The following is an 18506-nucleotide window of genomic DNA, read 5'->3' on the forward strand; positions in this document are numbered from 1 at the left end:
GATATTTGCTCCTTTGGGCTCACCTCAGAACTATAATCTGTGGTTAATCAAGCTAATTTTCTTTTGTCACAAAACTTGAAAAGAATAGAAAAACAAAAAAGCAATAAAAATAACCATTTGTTGTTGCTGTTCATGAAGCGTGACATTTTCATGGCTAAAACTGCCTAAAGGAATAGAGAAATTAATTTCAATAAATTGGATTTTATGTGCATAAAATACCTCCAAACAAATGAAAGACTATGAGATGACATTTGGATCAAAGGAGATATACCCATTGACTCTAATGGATGTTGAACTGGATCCTTGATTAACAAACTTCCTTATTATGAGTAATTGTGAGGCAGCAACAGCAAGTAAAAAAGGTAACAAGGGACAAGACTGAGGAAACAATTCAGAGTAGGGAGGAACATTTAACCCAGCACAGTTTTCTGGCCACACAGAACCCAGCACTAGAAATGACACAGTTCTTGAGTCAAGTCTCGATGTCCTCTGGCCCCCGGTGCTCACAAGCCTTATGTGCCCATCAGTACAGGTTTGGTTCAGCACCTTTTCTCATTAGTGCTGCCTATAAATTCCTCACATTTCATCCCATGGGTCTACCTGAAGGAGGGTAAACACAAAATCACGGGCTTCCATTTCAGGAATTTATGCACCTGTTGATATTCCCTTTAATATCAACAGAAGGTATGCTTAGAAATCAAAAGGAATGCACAGATCTACACATTCATGATTGACACTAATATTCATACATTTTTGTATACAGCAAGGAAAAAAATTACTGAAGAAGAATTTTACTGAAGGAGAAATCTCCAGTAGGAGAATAGTGACAATTAATTGCAAAGGTAGTGAACAGTATGGTTCACAGTTTACCTACAGAAATGGGTGTTCCATTTATATAGATACATATGTGTATACAGATAGAATTTTCTTTTTCATTTAGAAGTAGCGCAAAAAATCAACCTTTTCTCTTTATGCTTATTTTGTTTTCAATTCAAATTTTATAAATTAAGGTAATCTGTTCTGACCAAGTGTCTGCTCTAAAATCTATGGTTGAAAGTCAGTGGTCACTCTAATAAAATTAACATATTTAAAACTGCGAAACAATAATATGTCAGACACAATCAGTGTAATGTTCCAGATCCAGAAGAAAAAAAGGGAAATTTACAGCTTTATGGGGTCCTACTTAATCTGTAGGATTCCCCAGCTCTTTCTTGTCATCTTCTATCAGTGTTGGTAAATTTGGAGGAGGAGCTAGACGGTACGAATCCATACTGCTTCTCTGTTCTCTGCCCAGCCCAAGTAGCACTTGGGGAGCTATTAAGGATATTCATAATTTAAGAGAAAAGGATTAGATTAGTTCTTTCATCAGATCAGTCACCTGACCTGACTCCAACAGTGTTTACACCAGTACAAGGGAGGTGATCACAAGACAAATTTAGATTTTTTTGTGCCAGTCTCTAACCCAGACGAATAGTCTCTAAAGTATTTTACTGCTTAGAGTCAGATTTTGGTATTTAGGGGTTCTGTTGTGAATATAAAATGGAGAGATTACAAAGAGAGATTAAAATAGATTATAAAATGGAAGTACATAGACATAATAAAGTGACAAAGTGAGTAGGTATCCTCCATAAACACAAGGATCAGGGCATCACATGAGAAAGGCAAAGGCTTTTCAGAAACTTTCTAGAAGTCGGATCAAACTCAATAGCCCAAGGAAAACCTCCTATTGAACAGACAAATTTTAGCTTGAGATGCATGAAAGATCTCTCCAACAGAGAAGGGTAAACAGTACTGCTGTTTTACCCATACATAGAGTGGCAGAGGAAAGGAAAGGGATAAGCAGCCTAACCAGTAACTATGTATAGAAAACTACATTACAAGGTTATAAAAGCTAGTTGCTTCTCATATCACAATAGACAGACTCATGAAATTATCTGTATGAAGATTAAAAACATGAGTGGGTAGGCTACAGGATTCCATTTCCAGATGAATGTCACACCTTAGGGTTGCCATAAGCTTTCCACAATAAATATTTTAAGTTTTAAAACAACTCCTTCCAAGAACAAAGGTTTGAACCACCAGCTTTGCATTATGGCCTATTTCTTGACTGTTTTGGAGCACTCAGTTCTCCCTGCACACCAATTCATAGCAAATACCGATGGATATTCAATATTAAACAACTAATTAAAATTTTTGCTGTTTTCATTGCTTTGAACACGAAGCTGGTTTGGGCATTTTCAGGTCTTCATACAAGTTGTACCTCTGCAGGTCTCATTCCTAAACTTAATTGATAGTTATTATTATTTATGACTGTACTGCATACTAGTCCAAATTGGTCTTCTAAAAAGAGAGCCTGCAGCTGTGTTCTTGAAATTTTTTTCATCTTTTTTCTTTTCTGAAATAACATTATTAGTTCAAATCTTGTTGCTTGTTTTTATATGACTAGTGCTTTGTCTTTGTCTTTCTTTTTCTCCCTTCTGACATTTTTAATTTTAAACTGCTCCAACCGAACTTCATTCTGATTTCTTTCTCATGGATGTTTCAAGGATTCATATTGCTGATTATCATCCTTCCATTAGCCCAGACCTTAATTATATTTCAAAGGTCACATGGTCTGTATGGCCAGTGGCCACAGTAACTGGCTTGTGCTCATACACACACATCTTTCTCCTTAACTGATACTCATGTTAGTGTTCTTTGTGGGAAAACTTGCCATTACCTTATCCAGAACACTGGTAAAATCTGATATTTCTGCTGAAATCCCTATTTGTATTCTGATGTCTGCTCTTTTTCTTTGTTCCCATTGCCCACTTTTCACTGATTTCTGAATTTTCTGATACTCACAGACACTAAAACCTGTTTGTAAGTCATTAGGAGCAGAAGAGGACCCTGTACTCTCCAGTGTGGTTTAAAAATTATCATCTGTTTTTTTTTTAAATGCTATTGGGTTTGCTCCATCTTTTTTTGTTTGTCATGTGCTGCAATTTTCCCATTTGTTTTAGCAAAATACTTAGAAATCAAGGCATGACAAGCACACCAGTATTATTTCTAACAATATGAATATTATCTTTCCAATGCATGTCCTATCCAAAGATTGCTTCAGATTCCATTTTTGCTTTAGAAAATTTCTAAGTCGGTGCTTAATTCTCTTCTGCAACTCTACCATCCCTGTTCTCTCTGATATTTCATGCTTATGATGAATTAACTCCTGATAAATGGATTCTGTGATGTTCTGTCTTTATTGAAAAAGTGAAAAGCTAACATTTGACTGTATGAGCAAATACATTTCTTCTCATTTATTATTCTGAAAGTTACATATAACACTATCCCTAAAGCAGTAGATACATAAAAGAGAGGAACAGAAACCACTGTGATCATTGCTAAAATAAATGCTAAGAAATTACATTACCAGAAAACCTTGGCAGAATCAGCTAATTATAGTTGGCACAGATAGATTATGGATAGCCAGCTACAGTAATCTGAATCCTTTGTGAGAATCCTCTAGGTTTGGCTGTATTTTCCTGTGGAGAGCTACCCCAAGATTGATTGGTTTAGATTGAAAAATTCCATTTTTTACAGGAATTAAGGCTACAAAATATTGTGTCTGCTTTCACCATCTACAGCACAGAGAATTCTTTAAAATTTTGGCAGCTTTCATATGAAAGTCACCAAAATTATTAAATCATCTAAATGCCCTTGTTTGAGTGCTTGAGAACCCTTAACAAAGCTTCTCATTCACATGCAGTAGGGTACAGCACCTGAACACATCCTCTGTTTCCCCAGCACCCCCCATTCATGCACAGCACAAACTAATGAAGTTCCTTTGTGCAGGGTTTCACTTGTAACTACTGAAGACATGAAAACATGGCAGAAGCAGGGGGCTGCAGAACAAGAAAGGATAGGTTTTAGTGTAGCCCAGGACTGCTTTAACAAACTGCCCTTGTTCCTAAACTTCACTGTGATACTCAGTCATGGAAAAAAAATTTCATTAGTCTGTTTCTAGAAACACCATACATAGATAAATACATAGCCAGGCTTAGACAATAGACTGCATCCAAGTGCAATAGTTTTGTTGTTAGTATATGGGGCAAGATGAAATCCCCAGTGTTATGCAAAATCTGGCCCTTTCTTTCTCGGAAAGGGCACTTCCCTCTAATTGTCCCCTCAGACTGCCCCAGTGCTCATCCATGCGCCCTAATGCCACATGTGCACACTGCAATGACAACGCCTGCTTAGCTGGTAGAAGCCATGCAGCCATTAAGGTTTGCAGCTGAGATGAAATCAGAAAATTGTTTAAGTTGGGAAACACTTCTAAGATCATTGAGTCCCACCACTAACCCAGCACTGCAAGGCCACTACTCAACCACGTCCCTAAGTGTCACCTCCACAGGTCTTTTAAATACCTCCAGGAATTGTGACTCCACCACTTCCCTGGGCAGCAGAATGATACTGGGGAAGACCCTACAAGAAAATGAGTAGCACTGGAGCACTTGCTATTGAGGAAGGGCTAGTTAGCCCATGCACTGCCTGCACTGCCTGAAGATGTCATTTGATGGTGGTGACACAACATAACTCACAAAGGGAAATGAGTTCATATTGTGTGTGTGACTATAAGTATAGCATTTATTCTCCCCAAAGCTACTGACTTTGCATCCTTAACATTTATACATGTAAACTTTCTCCTTTTTCACTGAAGATACACCAACAGCCATAAAATATTGCCAGATAGCTGCCACATACTGTTATGGATTAGGAGCAAAAGATTTCCAAAATAATTTCAGCTCATATTTTTCCTGTGCTTGAAACTGTATTTTGAAAATCAAATTTCCCTGCACATTAAAGGAAAGTGTTGCATGTGTGTCTATTTTGCATGTGAAAAATAAAATTTTGTGTACACGACGGTTATACATACAAATGGCTTTTGATTACAGTGTAAGTAGTGCCTTTAGAAAATTGTGTCCCATTAAATAATTTATATTATCCTCCCAGCAGAAGAAATCCAAAAATATCTAGCAAGAAACTAAATTAGTGAAAGAGAGGACTTAGAAAATATTGTCCCCTGTGTAGCAATAGCAACACCTCGTTATTGTCTTATATAGAGAACAAACAAATTGGATAATTTGTAGCTGAGATAAGCAAGCCCTGGTTAATAGAGTCATACAGGATGTAAGGGGCAGTGGGAGTGTGCATTCCCCTGCCTAGACACCTCTCCTGATGCAGAGTGAGAATGCTCTGCCACGCTGACTCTGGCTTTGCAAGGGGCAGGTCCTGATTTAGCTCCATTGGCATCAATAAACTGACTACCAGAGCAGACCACAGTGTGGGGAGGATGCAGCACACACATCTGGGGAAGAGCTCTAAGAAATCACTCCAGCCCAGCCAGTGCAAGAAAGCAGAGGCAAATTTTGAAAACCAGCTGGGCAAGATAAAGCTATCTTTCAAGGCTCAGGCCAGGTAATCCTGCTTAATTGGCACTAAGGGCTGACCTTTTAACGATATCAATTTTAAGAGAATGAATCATTTTATAGATGCAACAAGAAATAGCTGGGCTCCAAATTTCAATAATGCTGCTAGTACAGAGCTATTGTTTTTAGAGTACGTTCAAATCCATTATGCATTGAAGATATAGATAAAATAGCTCAGCAACTAAAAAATGAGAAAAAAAAATAAGGTAATATGGGGACTAAATTATTGTAGCTTGGTGGAAACTGTTCTTCTCAATGTTATCTTCAACTTCAAATACTGTACACGATTCCTGTTTGTTCCTGGACTCATACTGACTGAGACTAGGTCTTGGCCTTATTATCTGATAGTTCACAATATCTACTTCTTGATGACTTGATAAGAAATTACATTTTAAAAAGCTTGATATTAATTTAAAACCTACAAGTTTTTTTGCTTATTATTTCTGAGACAGCCTATTCAACTTCTAGTCAGCAGCTACAGCAAAGTACACTGACCCCATTGATGAGGTAATCAATTATGCTGGAACAAAACAAACTCGTAACTAGAAAGAAAGTTAGCCTATGGTTTTATACAGAGCCAGAGAAAACAGACAGAAAGCCCATCTGGCAACTGACAAAGGACAAAACATTTCATTTCCAGGTTCCAAGAAGATAGATTTTAAATTTGTCTTATATACGATTTAAAAAAATCAATGTTCTTTGCTGGACAGCTTTACTTGCAGTGAATGAAGGCAAACCAGGGCACACATCCAAAGCTGTGGCTCTACAAGCATGTGGCACTCAGGAATGGAAGTTTACATGCCAGCAACCGCAATTATCCCAATGAGCAATGATTTAGCATTCTGTGATATCTAGAGCCCAAAAAATACAGGCTATGCCTTTATATCACCATCTGAAATCCAGGTTTAAATTCTGCCTTTAAAGAAACTGCAGCACAGCTTGCTGCTGTGTGCACACTGGAGAATAAAAATGATTAATTCCGCCTATCACTGAAGTTTTTGCTTATGAGTATTGCAAGCCTTTGCTGTGTGTAGCAGAAAAAAAAATAATTTTTATGCTTAGTTTCTGATCCTTATTCAAAATCATGCAACAGTGCTAATTACTAAACACTGGGAAGACTGAATAAAATATCATAAAATGCTCACTTAAAAACCTACAAAACAGAACACCTTAAATCTGAGTACATTTATCACATTATATTAGTACATGATTTTTATTGCATGAGCTCAGAAAATATTTTCATGCTAAAATTAATAGAGGAAAGTAACTGGAAAAGAAGCAAATCAAAATGGAAATACACCATGTATTACATGCTGCCATGATGAGCCGAACATCTGGAAAAAAGAGCAGAATGATCAATCCCTCACCACAAGAAAAAGAGACATGTAAAGATTGGCTTGAGAAAAAAAAGATTTCCTCTTGGAATCACCACAGCAGGAACCAGAGGAAGCTTTGCACCCAGAGACCTAATGTCTTCTGTTAAGCTAACAAAACTAGTCTGGAAGAAGACAAAAAGTAAGACTTTATCTTTTCATCCCCTCTCACTTCACTGCTCATCTCCCTAGTGCTTATCCTGATCCCAGTTTTCTTTTTCTGAGTTTTTTTCCTCCCTCTCCCTCTTCTTTTCTTGCTTTTTTTTTTTTTTTTGATGCTACCAGAGGGAGCAGCATGGGTGCCTGATGCCAGGTGCCTCCAAAGCGGAGCCCTGCCTTTGTCATTTGCACTGTCACATGGAGCAATCCCAGACCCCACCGGAGGACGCAGAGGGGTCAGTGGCAGCGGGGATGCTCTGGATCCCCCCTGGCCCTGGAGCCCCGCGGAGGCTGCGGAGCCCTGCGGCTGCTGGGGCCAGCCCAAGTGTGTGCCACCGTCACCTTCGGGGGAGCAAACACCCCGATGTGGTCAATGCCTGGTGCCACTGGACAGTTTGCAAAGAAACCACAGAAATCCCCTACCTAAGGCAGCCACTTTCTGCCCGGTTTGCCCCAAGCGTGTAATGCATGACATGTAATGCAAAACTTGCCATGACTGAAGAGGAATCCCCAGTGGGATTTTCTTGAGGACATGCTCTAGGATGCCTCACCACAAAACACTGACAGTGTGGCTGCAGGGTTGCCAGAGCACAAGAGCTTCTCTGTGTACCAAATCACAAATTAAACTAACCATGAGACTACAATGTGCATTACATGGACATGTTAATCTCACATTTACACGTGGAAAAATCCTAATGCAATGTATTATTCCTCTGAGGTTTTACGCCATATTCTTCTTTCATTTACCATAGACCAGACCTGCCCTGTACAACTCAGGCTGTAATTTGAACTGTAATTTTTACATTAATACCACAAAGCAACAATCAGCAATGGCTTATGCTATAAGTACAACTACAGGCTATCAATAAACTGTAGGGATACAGTGAGAGAGATCTTGCCACCATCTCAGTTCTGCACACTGTCTCCCTTGAGTTCAAAACACTCTGGGGACAGGACTCCATCCATCCATAGGGAAGGCATTACAAGGTTCATAGACCTGAATGAAGTACAGCTAAATTGCACACTTAGGTACAGCTCTACATTAGGCTGAAAATAGCTGCATTTCCTAGTATTTGTGTTATCTTAAAAAAGTACCCTGAATAATTACTCATAAAATTAAAAAGAATAAAACCAGATAGTCTTGGCCAAAATTAGCTTGGTGTATCATTGTGCATTTGCCTCATTTTATCCACTGATGGCACATCTAGAAATAGGAAAAATCTGAATTTTAAGCTTGAAATATGAACTCTACAAATGTGTGTGTTTCTGTGTATTTATCGTAAGCCCACACCAGGGAAGACTTTCAAAAATAAAAACAAACATCTAAACTTTGAATGCACTTTAAGGGTCAGAAAGCAATGGGAACAAATGCATTATTTAATCGTAAAAAACACACTCAATTCAGTGCAAGGCTAAGGAGGAAGCTCAGGCTCCCAGAGGCATGTGAAGTGAGGACTGCTTTGAGGGACTGCTGCAAACAGGGCTGGAGCTGAACCTTCCCTCAGCCCTGCCTCTGCCTGGGAGAGGTGGCAAGGTTGAAAAGCTGGAGAAGACAGGCAGCTGTTAATAAGAATTAGCTGCCATTTTCTCAGGCACAGTGAAACAGAAAGGAAAAATACTGGGAATTTTGTGCTTACAATAAAATAAAGGCATTACTCAAAACTGAGAAGAAAGACTGTTAAAAAGAGGGGCTACTCACACAAGGCTTGGAGTGAATTATAAAATTCTTTGCCTTTTTAATAGCTCATTGTTTTCAGCTACATCTCTACTGCAGTATCTTTGTTTTTCCTCCACCCTCATTAAGGGTCAATTTCTTACCTGATCAACACAGGCTCTGCTCTCATTACCTTGACTCAAAGCCAACAGTACCTTTTAAAAAATGCTCACAAAAATAAAGCTATGGTGTGCTTACCCTGAGGTAGTTGAGGGTGAAGTTTGTCAGACCCATTCGAGTGATGTTTTTGGACAGCTGCTCCAGCACCTGAGGGTCTTGTGCCTAAACAACAAAGGAAAAAAGAATTTTCACTTTGCTTTTCATTGGGGTATTTTTACTATGTGTTTAGTGGAATGTAGGGAGGGTTCCCTGAAAAGCAGTGCCACTGCTATGGAAAAATTATACACTGATGCTAAATTTATATAATAAGCTAGAGCTCCATATGCATAGGAAAATTTAAGCATTATGATATTGGAGCAGACTAAAGACTGTTTTCCAGTATGTTCCTGTGATCCCTGACCACCCATTCAAAAGACAGACCTAAGAGGTCTGGTCGTGCAAGTGACCAAAGAGCTTCCTGAGGGATTGCAATACACTTTGAGACTTCTATTTGTTGGCTGTGTGTCCCCCAAGACTAGACAGAAAAAGGCAGCAATAAAAAACATATAATTTTCTTTTTGTGGGTAAGAAACTGCAGCAGAAGGACCTCATCAAATATGCGACATTACAGACAGTCTGGAGAACCCTTCTGATCTAAGTTATTTTCCCAGAATTAAATGGGAAAAAATGCAAGTATAGTCCTTCCCTGACCCTAGCCAGGAGTTTTACCTGTGAGACCAGCCTCCTCTTTAAAATGAGATCAATCTCCTTACTAAAATTAATACCTGCTGATTGCTGTCTAACCTGCTTCCACTCTGAATTTAGCAGCACCCTAAATACATAAAGTCAATCATGGCCATCCTCATTGTCCCTTAATGGGATACTGTTGAAGAGTCCAGTTGATCAGTTCCCTAAAACAGCAGATAATCCTGGGACAGAAATGGTGGGACAGGTTTTCAAAGGTGTTTTCTTCAGGCTTGAAACAGCACTTTGAAAAAAGCTCCAGCTTAAGCTACATAAAATTCTTCACTATTAATATTTTCTTATCTGTGGATATCTAAGTAACTTGATGTCAAAATATAGGAATGTATTTGTGTTTATGTTCTTACTCTTTATAAAACCATGGTCCTTTTAGCAATTGATTTTGTATATTGAGGCGCTGCTAGTAGGAATGGGTCTATAGTGAAGAAATAAAATGTCAATAATAGTATGTTCTTTGTTTCTCTACAATTTACTTTAACTTGTAGAATATTTAATACTTTAATGTTTCATTGTGTGTGTTTTCTTTCAATAACAAAAGAAAGTTGTGAAATGTGAAACAAAAAGGTCTGCATTAAAATTCTAAAGATTTCTAAGTAAATATAAGGCAATTTCTTATCTTCTGTCTATGCAAGGGTAACATCAGTTTGCTTCATCTCAAATTTATCATTGGTACCTACAACAATGAAAATTCATAGACTTTGGTGTAGTTCAGGTCAATAAGAAGAGATTTTGTACCCAAATTATACAGACCACCAAGTGGGATTAAAAAGAAAATTACGTTTTAAAATAGAATGAAAACATAGCAACAGTGGCAATAATAGAGCACTGAAAAACAAGGGAGTGATGAAAGAACTTGTGAATAGATGTAGTTGCAGGCAAACCAAAATATTTATAGTTAATTGCCTTGGGTGTGAAATTTGCTGGAGTTCTTCATAAACCTAATCTCATCTCTTTGCATTAGGTCAAATGAATAAAGGATTACTTACATGCATGGCTAGAATGCTGCGTGGGACTAATTCTCTGTATTGTCTAATAGTAAAGTGCCATGTTTTTATTCTCATAAGGTCATCAAAAGTAAATTCCAAGATAAGACGTCCTTCTGTGCATACCTAGAATACATAAAATGCATGAAATAAATTCCCAGGAATTTTGTTTTCATTGTTATTGTATCATCGATTAAACAACATTCAAAAATATCAGAGCAGTATTTTATTGTTCATCTCTGCTAGATTAATTGTTTTTCAACCTCTTGGGGAGAAAAAATGAATGGGGGAAAATTACTTCATAGGGCTTACCTCAGAGACAGTAACTTATAATGCTATAGATTTTATAGCATTTTACAAACATAGAATATTGTGCGCTAAATCTTATTTATTGCATCAATTCTCTTTTCCTCATGGTTTGCTACTGCTAATTAATGACTGAACCTCGCAGTGGAGGTGACTGTGGTGCTGCTCTTTATGGCAAGTTGCAGAACCAGTCATTCCCAACCCTGTTTTAGTCTTGGCATATTCACCTTTCTCTCATGTCCAGTTGGAGTAGGCAGCACCCTGAATGCCTGCGGCCAAACCTGTTTTTTTCATCCTTTTTCATAACTTTTTTTCAATTTTTTTTTATTTTATTTTATTTTCCAAGAGTTTTCTTCTGTTGGGTTTGTTTTTTGTGGTGAGATTTTTTTCTTTTGCGGGGGGTGGTGTTTGGGATTGTTTTCCCCTCTTATCTAATTTTATTAATTCCCCCTTCCAAGGAAAGCCAGGTGGGTACCTGCCATGGGGCCTTATCAGCTGCATTGCTCACAGGTTTGAGAGTGAGGGGAGCAGAGGAGAGCCAGACAATGGAGCTGCTTCCACAAAAAGTGACTCACACAGCTTTGTGAGGAATCTTGTTTAAGAAGGAGAGAAAATATGTGAGGAATAAATGCAGCAAGTGGGTAATACTTGTAAATAAAAAAATAAAATAAATTACTGGACACTTTTAAACAACTCTCCACAATTTTTTGTGGAAAAGGTACATGGTTGTGGTGTTCTTTAAGGTGAAAAATACAAGCTCAGCATGGTATCTTGACTGAGAATACTGTGGAGTATTGAAAATGATGTCTCCTTTGAAAATTAACTATCACTGTTGATTTTTTTTTTAATTGTAGATTTAGACTTACAATCCCTGCTCATAGTAAACTTGCAAGTTCAGGGTATTGTGGAAGATATGGTGGAAACAGGGTGTAATGGCTTTCAAAGGGTTTCTGCCACCTTAATTTTAATTCAGCTAATATTTGATTCATCCCAGATTCAGCTGAGTCTGTTGAGCCTTTTTAAAAACTCCAACTCAGACTTGGCCAGCTCTCACTTGGTCAATGTGTGGCTTTTCTGGTTAACAGTTCACATAATGTCCTTACTATTTTTCCTCCTTATTGTTTCTGCTAAAACATATAGATAATTTTAACAGGCATACTATATAGACAAATTCCTGTAGACCTGTGAAGGACAATCTTGCAACAGGTTCTCATCTGCCCTTTTCAACACACCTTAGTGATGCATTCAGATATTTAATGTGCCTTATGTTTCACCTTTGATTTTCATATTACCTGCACTGTGATGAAAAATCACATAGTACACATGCACACACATAAGGATTCATAGAAGGAAAATATTTTGTATTAATGCTGCTGTGTCGAGGCCAAAGATCCTGGTTACTGCTCAGTTAATGTGGAAATATTTCAGGTTTAAAACAATTTTTAAAATAATAATACCTGTGGCTTCTCAAATGTTTCTTTTGTTAAGCTCACACTGCCAAAGCTCTTAGCAGATTTCAGGCACTGGCATTAACAAATTTTAATAGAAAAACTTAAACACATTCTTCATATTACAGTGGTAAAAATTTATACATCTTATAAAGGAATTTAATTTCCTTATGTAAAGTAGAATTTTACACATTGCTTTTAATCAATAAAATTGGCACAGTTCTTATTTTAAAAGGGCTATTTTTTTCCTGAAAGCTGCCTTTTACATAGAATCCAAAAAATCAAAAGGGTCTCCAATTAAGAAAACATTTTCTGTTGTGCTGAATTCATGTTACCGTACTGTGAGCTCTGACATTTTGTTTCTGTGGTAACCAAAATCAGCTGATTAGTTGGCATGGCAACAGAAAAGATGTAATCCCAGCAGACACACTCTAATCAATGCCCCCAGCACAGATGGTCTCCGGAGGATCAACAAGAAAGAGGCTGGCAGGCATTCAGTGTATCACGTGGTTGCTGTAGACTAGGCCAGGAAAAAACTAAAAAAGAACATTTCTCAAACTAACCAATAGCTTTTTAACCCCTTCACTGCACTTATTAATTGTAGGAATTTCAACTGCTTGTGGCTATGAAAACCAACTCTAGTCCTGTGCCTTCTTGATCACAATCTCATTCTCTTAACACTTGGCATCTTTAGAAGTCTTCTCCATTTATTAACTGCCACTTCTCAAACAAGAGTTGTTGCTTTAAAAGAAACCTAAAGCTTATACAAATCTGGGCAATGCCTGATATTATTAGTAGGGATTAGAATTGCTGATTTTTAAGGGCTTCACCAATAAAATCCAGCTGATGGCTGCACTCCTGGGAGAAGGAAGTGAGTGGTGAGCACATGAGGCACTCACTGTTTTGGTGGTGAGGGCAATGCCCACCCCTGCCATTCCACTGGGAAACATAATAATTGATCACTATAGAAAATCAATTTGCCTACACATAAAGTGGGAGTGCCAGAATTGGAGTAAACACAGTGAAAACAGAGACTTAGGAGGACTCCTAAAATTATCATCTACCTGAAGAAAAAATTGGAGCATCTCCCAAGTAAAAAAACATATGGTCTTTGCTTCAGTATTTTACATTTTATTTATGCCATTGAACTATTATAAATTCTTTATGCTATTTATTTATATCTGGATAAAACAATTTTTAAGTGTGTGACATTTTACAAGGACCTTTTAGGCTCTAGAGACAAGCTGGATTATACATATTCTTACTGCTAGGCATGTTCTGGCCAAATTTGTTTAAAAAGAATTGGAAATGCCATTTTATATATTCATCCAATACTGCTGTATGCAGTGAGTTGCTCTAACTAGCAAAATGTTGAAATGAATAAAACACATTTGATTCTTGATTCTGTGCACTCTTCATTCAATACATAATGAAAAGTATTTTAGTCTGTTGTACTAGAATTTAGTGAATTTGCAGCATAGAATTTGATTGTGAAACTGAAACAGTTTGTATTTTGTGTTAACCCCCACCTTCCCCCCCATCATGATAGTTTCCCTGGGTCAAATTCAGATATGATCCAAGGAGCTACACAACCCATTGCAGTGGTGCTTATTATGGGAGGTCTGCTTTGTTCCATCACCAATGCTGTGAGAGTAGGAATTTACCTTTGGGTACAAGATCTGTGCCCTTGGTATCTCTGCTAGAAGTTAAATAAGCACAGCTGAGACAACATTCAGCTCTAACTTATTTCTGAGAGAGTATTATTCTTCCCTATTCCACAAACTACTGTGTTTTATTTCACATTTGCTCTTACAAAAATGTTGCATTTTAAACACATAGACATTAAACCCTCCTAATTTTTCTTCTAGAATCCAAATCAAATCTCCACCTGAACTTTTCTACCAGGACACAGGTTTATATTGGAATCTGCCAGAGAAATGTGAAGGCTGAGGCAAGCTGTGCACTGCCAGGGCTGCAGCACAACAGGACAGTGCCACGGGAGGAGCTCCTCGTGTGGTGTCCTCACAAGAGGTGGGCACCCAGCCCAGTCCATACTGTTCTTTGACTTAACTGGGTGCTAACCTCCTTTCCAAAATAACAACACTGTCATGTGCTGCCATGATAAGTAAAATAATCTAACGGAATTGAGAAAAGCATTCTGTATTTACTGGTTAAAAAAGCCCCGCACCAACCCCCTTTTATTTGCTATTGCATAAAGCCAACACAAAGGGAAATGACACAGAAATCGCTTTAGGAGCTCAGCAACGAAGCACCTACTGTGTAACTTTGGCACATCTGCACATGGCCAGGACTCACAGCTCCTCGTGAGCAGTGAGGTAGCAAAGAGGGGCCAACAGGAATATCTGGTCTCTTCTCTGTCTGTGTCTGTGTGAGCCACAGGGGCTGGATGGGCTCACACGTCCTGGCTCACCAGTGCCCCACACACCAGGAGTTCTCCTCCCTCTGAGCCCCACCCAGGGGAGATGGCAGAGCAGCACCTGCAAAGGGATGGGACTTGCAAACAACTAAAACAGCATAAGCCATGTAACCCTGGTCATGGTGCTGTCAATAGCCAGAAACTTAAAATTAAAACCTCCATAGTCTTGCAATTCAAGGGCAACACAGAATAGCTACCTTCTCCTGCTGCCCCTTCTCCTTTTGTTCTTTTCTTTATGAAAAAGTTAAAGATGAACAAGTAAAATATGGAAAAATCATTATTTCCTATTATCATTATTTCCTGTTATCATTATTTACTGTTAATGTATTAATATGTATCCACTTTGAAATAAGTTTCCTGATTTTTTTTAATATAAGACAAATTTTGTTTTAATTTTTTTTTGGTACTGCTTTTTTATACACATATATGGCACCCATTTTAATTACAGGACTGGATGTGCCCTATGCATGAAGATAATTCACTATCAATTACAAATATTGAATATTCACTAACTGTTTGATCCAGAGCATGTTTCAATCGACTCCTTCCATTTACTTCATTGTCTTTTGGACTGGCATCCTACTGTATTAAATCAGTATATTCCTAGAGATTTAGAGTCCTTGACTAGGTAAGTATCAAATGCAATGCATACCATCTCAAATGTTAGGTACCAGCAATGTGAAATATCATTGTTGCTTTAAAATCAAACCCTGAGAAAAGGAGATGGGCAGGCTGAAGTTAATTCACTTAAAAATGATAGTTCTGGCAACCTGGCATTATGTGTTTCTCTCAATCTTTCTGGGAGACTTACAGGAGATACCCACAGAATCTTCCAGTCACATAATGAATATAGAAAACAGTAATTAAATGGCTCCAAGGGTTTTCAGTATTAGAAATAATCTCAGTCTACCAGAAAAATTCAACAGCCAATATTCTTCACACTTATACATACTGAAAAAGAAAAAGAAAACCAAAAACCAACAACATGCTTTATTGAGTCTTTCCTGTTACCTTGGTAAACATGGGTTTTCCATGCTGAGTGACCATGGTGCATTGATCACAGTCCACTGTGATGGATGAGTTGTGGTATGACTCTTTTGAGTGCTTGAGGATGTAATACAGGTCTGTTACACCTCCTTCAAAGACAGTGCTAAAATAACGAGGAATGAGGGTTCTTCCAATTGCTGTGAGGAAAATACAAAGCAGAATTCAACAAATGCTCTAGGTTATAAAATTTCAAGTCATTTGCTAACAGCACATGAATAATTTTAAGTGCAATGAAATCAAACTTTCATTTAATGAATATAATACATGTTCTCTCCCTTTTGTAGAGACAAAGTTGTGCCTGCTCCCACTGAAATCAATGAAAATGACTGACTCCATTCAGAGGGAGTGGGCTCATCATATTTAATCTTTTTACATTGATGGCAAGTTAGAGTCACTCTTGAAACCATCTGCAAGGTTTTTTTGTCCCAAAGTAATTATTACACAAAAACCCACATGATGTCAATTACCACTGAAAGCTGAATATTACCCATAAGTGTTTAAATACAAGTGATGAGTATTGACAGAAATATACTTCTACATCCAAAAAAAGCAAAGCACTTTTATACAAGGGGGTTGTATACACATATAGATATTTTTTTTTGTGTGTGGGCACATGTATATTTATATATACCCACTTGTATATATGTGCACACACACATGTACATGCACTCTTGATTCAACAGAAGGGCTGCTACTGAGAAATCAGAGTACTGGGGATTGAAGGAGGACCTGAGAATGGAAAACTAGGATGTTATACAATATATGACCACCCACAGATCTATCTGAGATCTCTCAGACCAGCGTTTATGTCATAGGCTCGAAAGCCTGAGCAGACACCTGAACTGCCTTACATGCACAACTTAAACCATAAATTATGGGCTGAAGGTATCCAATTCAGAATTATTTAGTCAGGCAAAACTCACTGAAGTCACATCTCTCACTTCAGTAGTACTGTTAGGTAAGTTTTACAAGGTCTAATTCCAAAAACGTAGTGAGAGTGAGTGTGCTTCAGATGCACAAAGTAGCAGCAGCAGCACTGACATCAAAGGCAATTATCTCATATGCAACTGATGTTTTCCATCTCCTTCTTTACAGATAAATTTGAATGTAACCACAAGACTGGTATAAGAGAACATTTCAGTTTATAATAGATGGATGCTTCCATACCAAATGACTCATTGCTTTGCAAGCATTAATCAGTCCACAGTAATTTTGAGTGGTGGATACATAAAAATTGCCTTCATTTTACAGGGAAAAACCAAGCAATCTAAATGGTCTCTTGGAAGAATGAGGTAGAAAAGTCACCATCCACAGGCAAGATTAAAGTTTATTAGTGCCTAATTCTAATTTTTCTATTAGGACTATGTGGTGACTCATGCCTCCCTTATTTGCTGTATACTTTTGAGAGTGATTTCTAGAAAAACTATTTTCATAGAAATTTTTCCAGCATATGAACAAAGGCTCTTGAACATAAAAATGCATTTGCAAATGGGTGTTGCAAATTAAAAAATAGGGAATTTTCACAGTAGTTCTGTGAATACTGTTTTTGTTCTGTGCATTGCAATATGAAATATTGTATAGGCAATCATAATGTATATTGTGTAATGGAAATATGCAAATAGAGAAAATTAGGAGTTGTAAAAGCTTTTGCTGTAATATCACATATCGATATAGTTTAATGTACAAAAATATACCACACTGTCTGGAAGTGTGATTTTCAGTGGATACATTGAAAGACTGTTGTACAATTGTAGATCCTAAAAATCCCCACCCATTAACCATGCATATAATATTTTTTACAGTCTTTTAATTTAATTTAGAAAAACTGAAGTCCAGTGTATTATCATAGGATTTAATTCATGGTTTAACTCAAATTTCTTCATGTTGGTGTGGTATATAGTAAAAAGCGAAATTTACCCATCAAGTTAATTTCTTGCTCCCCTAAGGCTAATTAGTGCAAATTAAATTTCCTGCTAATCATCTTAAGCAGCAAATGGGTGATATGAAAATCCAGCATTCCTACTGATTGTGATAAACCTTTATTCATGTGACTTATACACTGCATAAATATCTTGAAACTATTTAACTGCAGTTTATAGACTGTTCCCAAAGCAGCATGGTCATGTGGCATTGCTTTTTGCCCTGTATTTACAGCTACAACATATTAAAAAAGGCTAGAAATACATTAAATAATTTTTTCTTATTAATAATAAGCATTTTTAATAAAAGTTATTTCCTGGTAAGTGTTATCTATGCTTGCCACAGGGATATGCTACTGTTAAGAACAAAGTGGGAGACCAAAATGATGAAGAGGAAGAGAGGTGCACACAAGGGTGTGCTCCATGCAACCTCACTTTCCATGACAGATACACATGCAGACCCTGTCAGTCTGCAGGACTGAAAACAACTGATGCAAATATCCAGCATAAATGTTTACAGCTAAATATTCAGCTCCAGAAGAAACAGTAAAGGAAATGTGTTAATGAGCAGACCTCTCCTCAGCTTTGCCAGGAAAGACTAAAGCATGTTCAAGGTTTTGGTTCTCTTCCCGAAGCACTCAATGGCTTAAAACAATCATTTCATTTCTAGAAAAACATGAAACTATACAGCAGTAACAAGGGGTTTTGTGCAGGAGATGGAATTTCCCAGAACAACAAAAGGCTGTGGAATAACTCTTATGAGGCCTAGAGATCATCCCTTTGTGCACTTTTTA

At 37.6% G+C, this 18506-nt stretch overlaps 1 protein-coding gene across 24 annotated transcripts in view; it reads right to left on the bottom strand.

Moving 5' to 3' along the window:
* LDB2 (LIM domain binding 2) overlaps nucleotides 1-18506 on the bottom strand; it is a 363337-nt gene that overhangs the window by 36370 nt on the left and 308461 nt on the right. For all 24 annotated transcript variants that reach the window (XM_085578540.1, XM_085578536.1, XM_085578535.1 and 21 more), the window contains 3 exons: nucleotides 15758-15930; nucleotides 10559-10681; nucleotides 8910-8993 (listed from right to left, as the gene is read on the bottom strand). In XM_085578540.1, coding sequence (XP_085434666.1) covers nucleotides 8910-8993; nucleotides 10559-10681; nucleotides 15758-15930 — 380 coding nt within the window. The remainder of the gene's footprint in view (nucleotides 1-8909; nucleotides 8994-10558; nucleotides 10682-15757; nucleotides 15931-18506) is intronic.

Source organism: Lonchura striata, chromosome 4, assembly GCF_050655825.1.
Source record: "Lonchura striata isolate lonStrDom1 chromosome 4, ASM5065582v1, whole genome shotgun sequence".
NCBI classification, from domain to species: domain Eukaryota; kingdom Metazoa; phylum Chordata; class Aves; order Passeriformes; family Estrildidae; genus Lonchura; species Lonchura striata.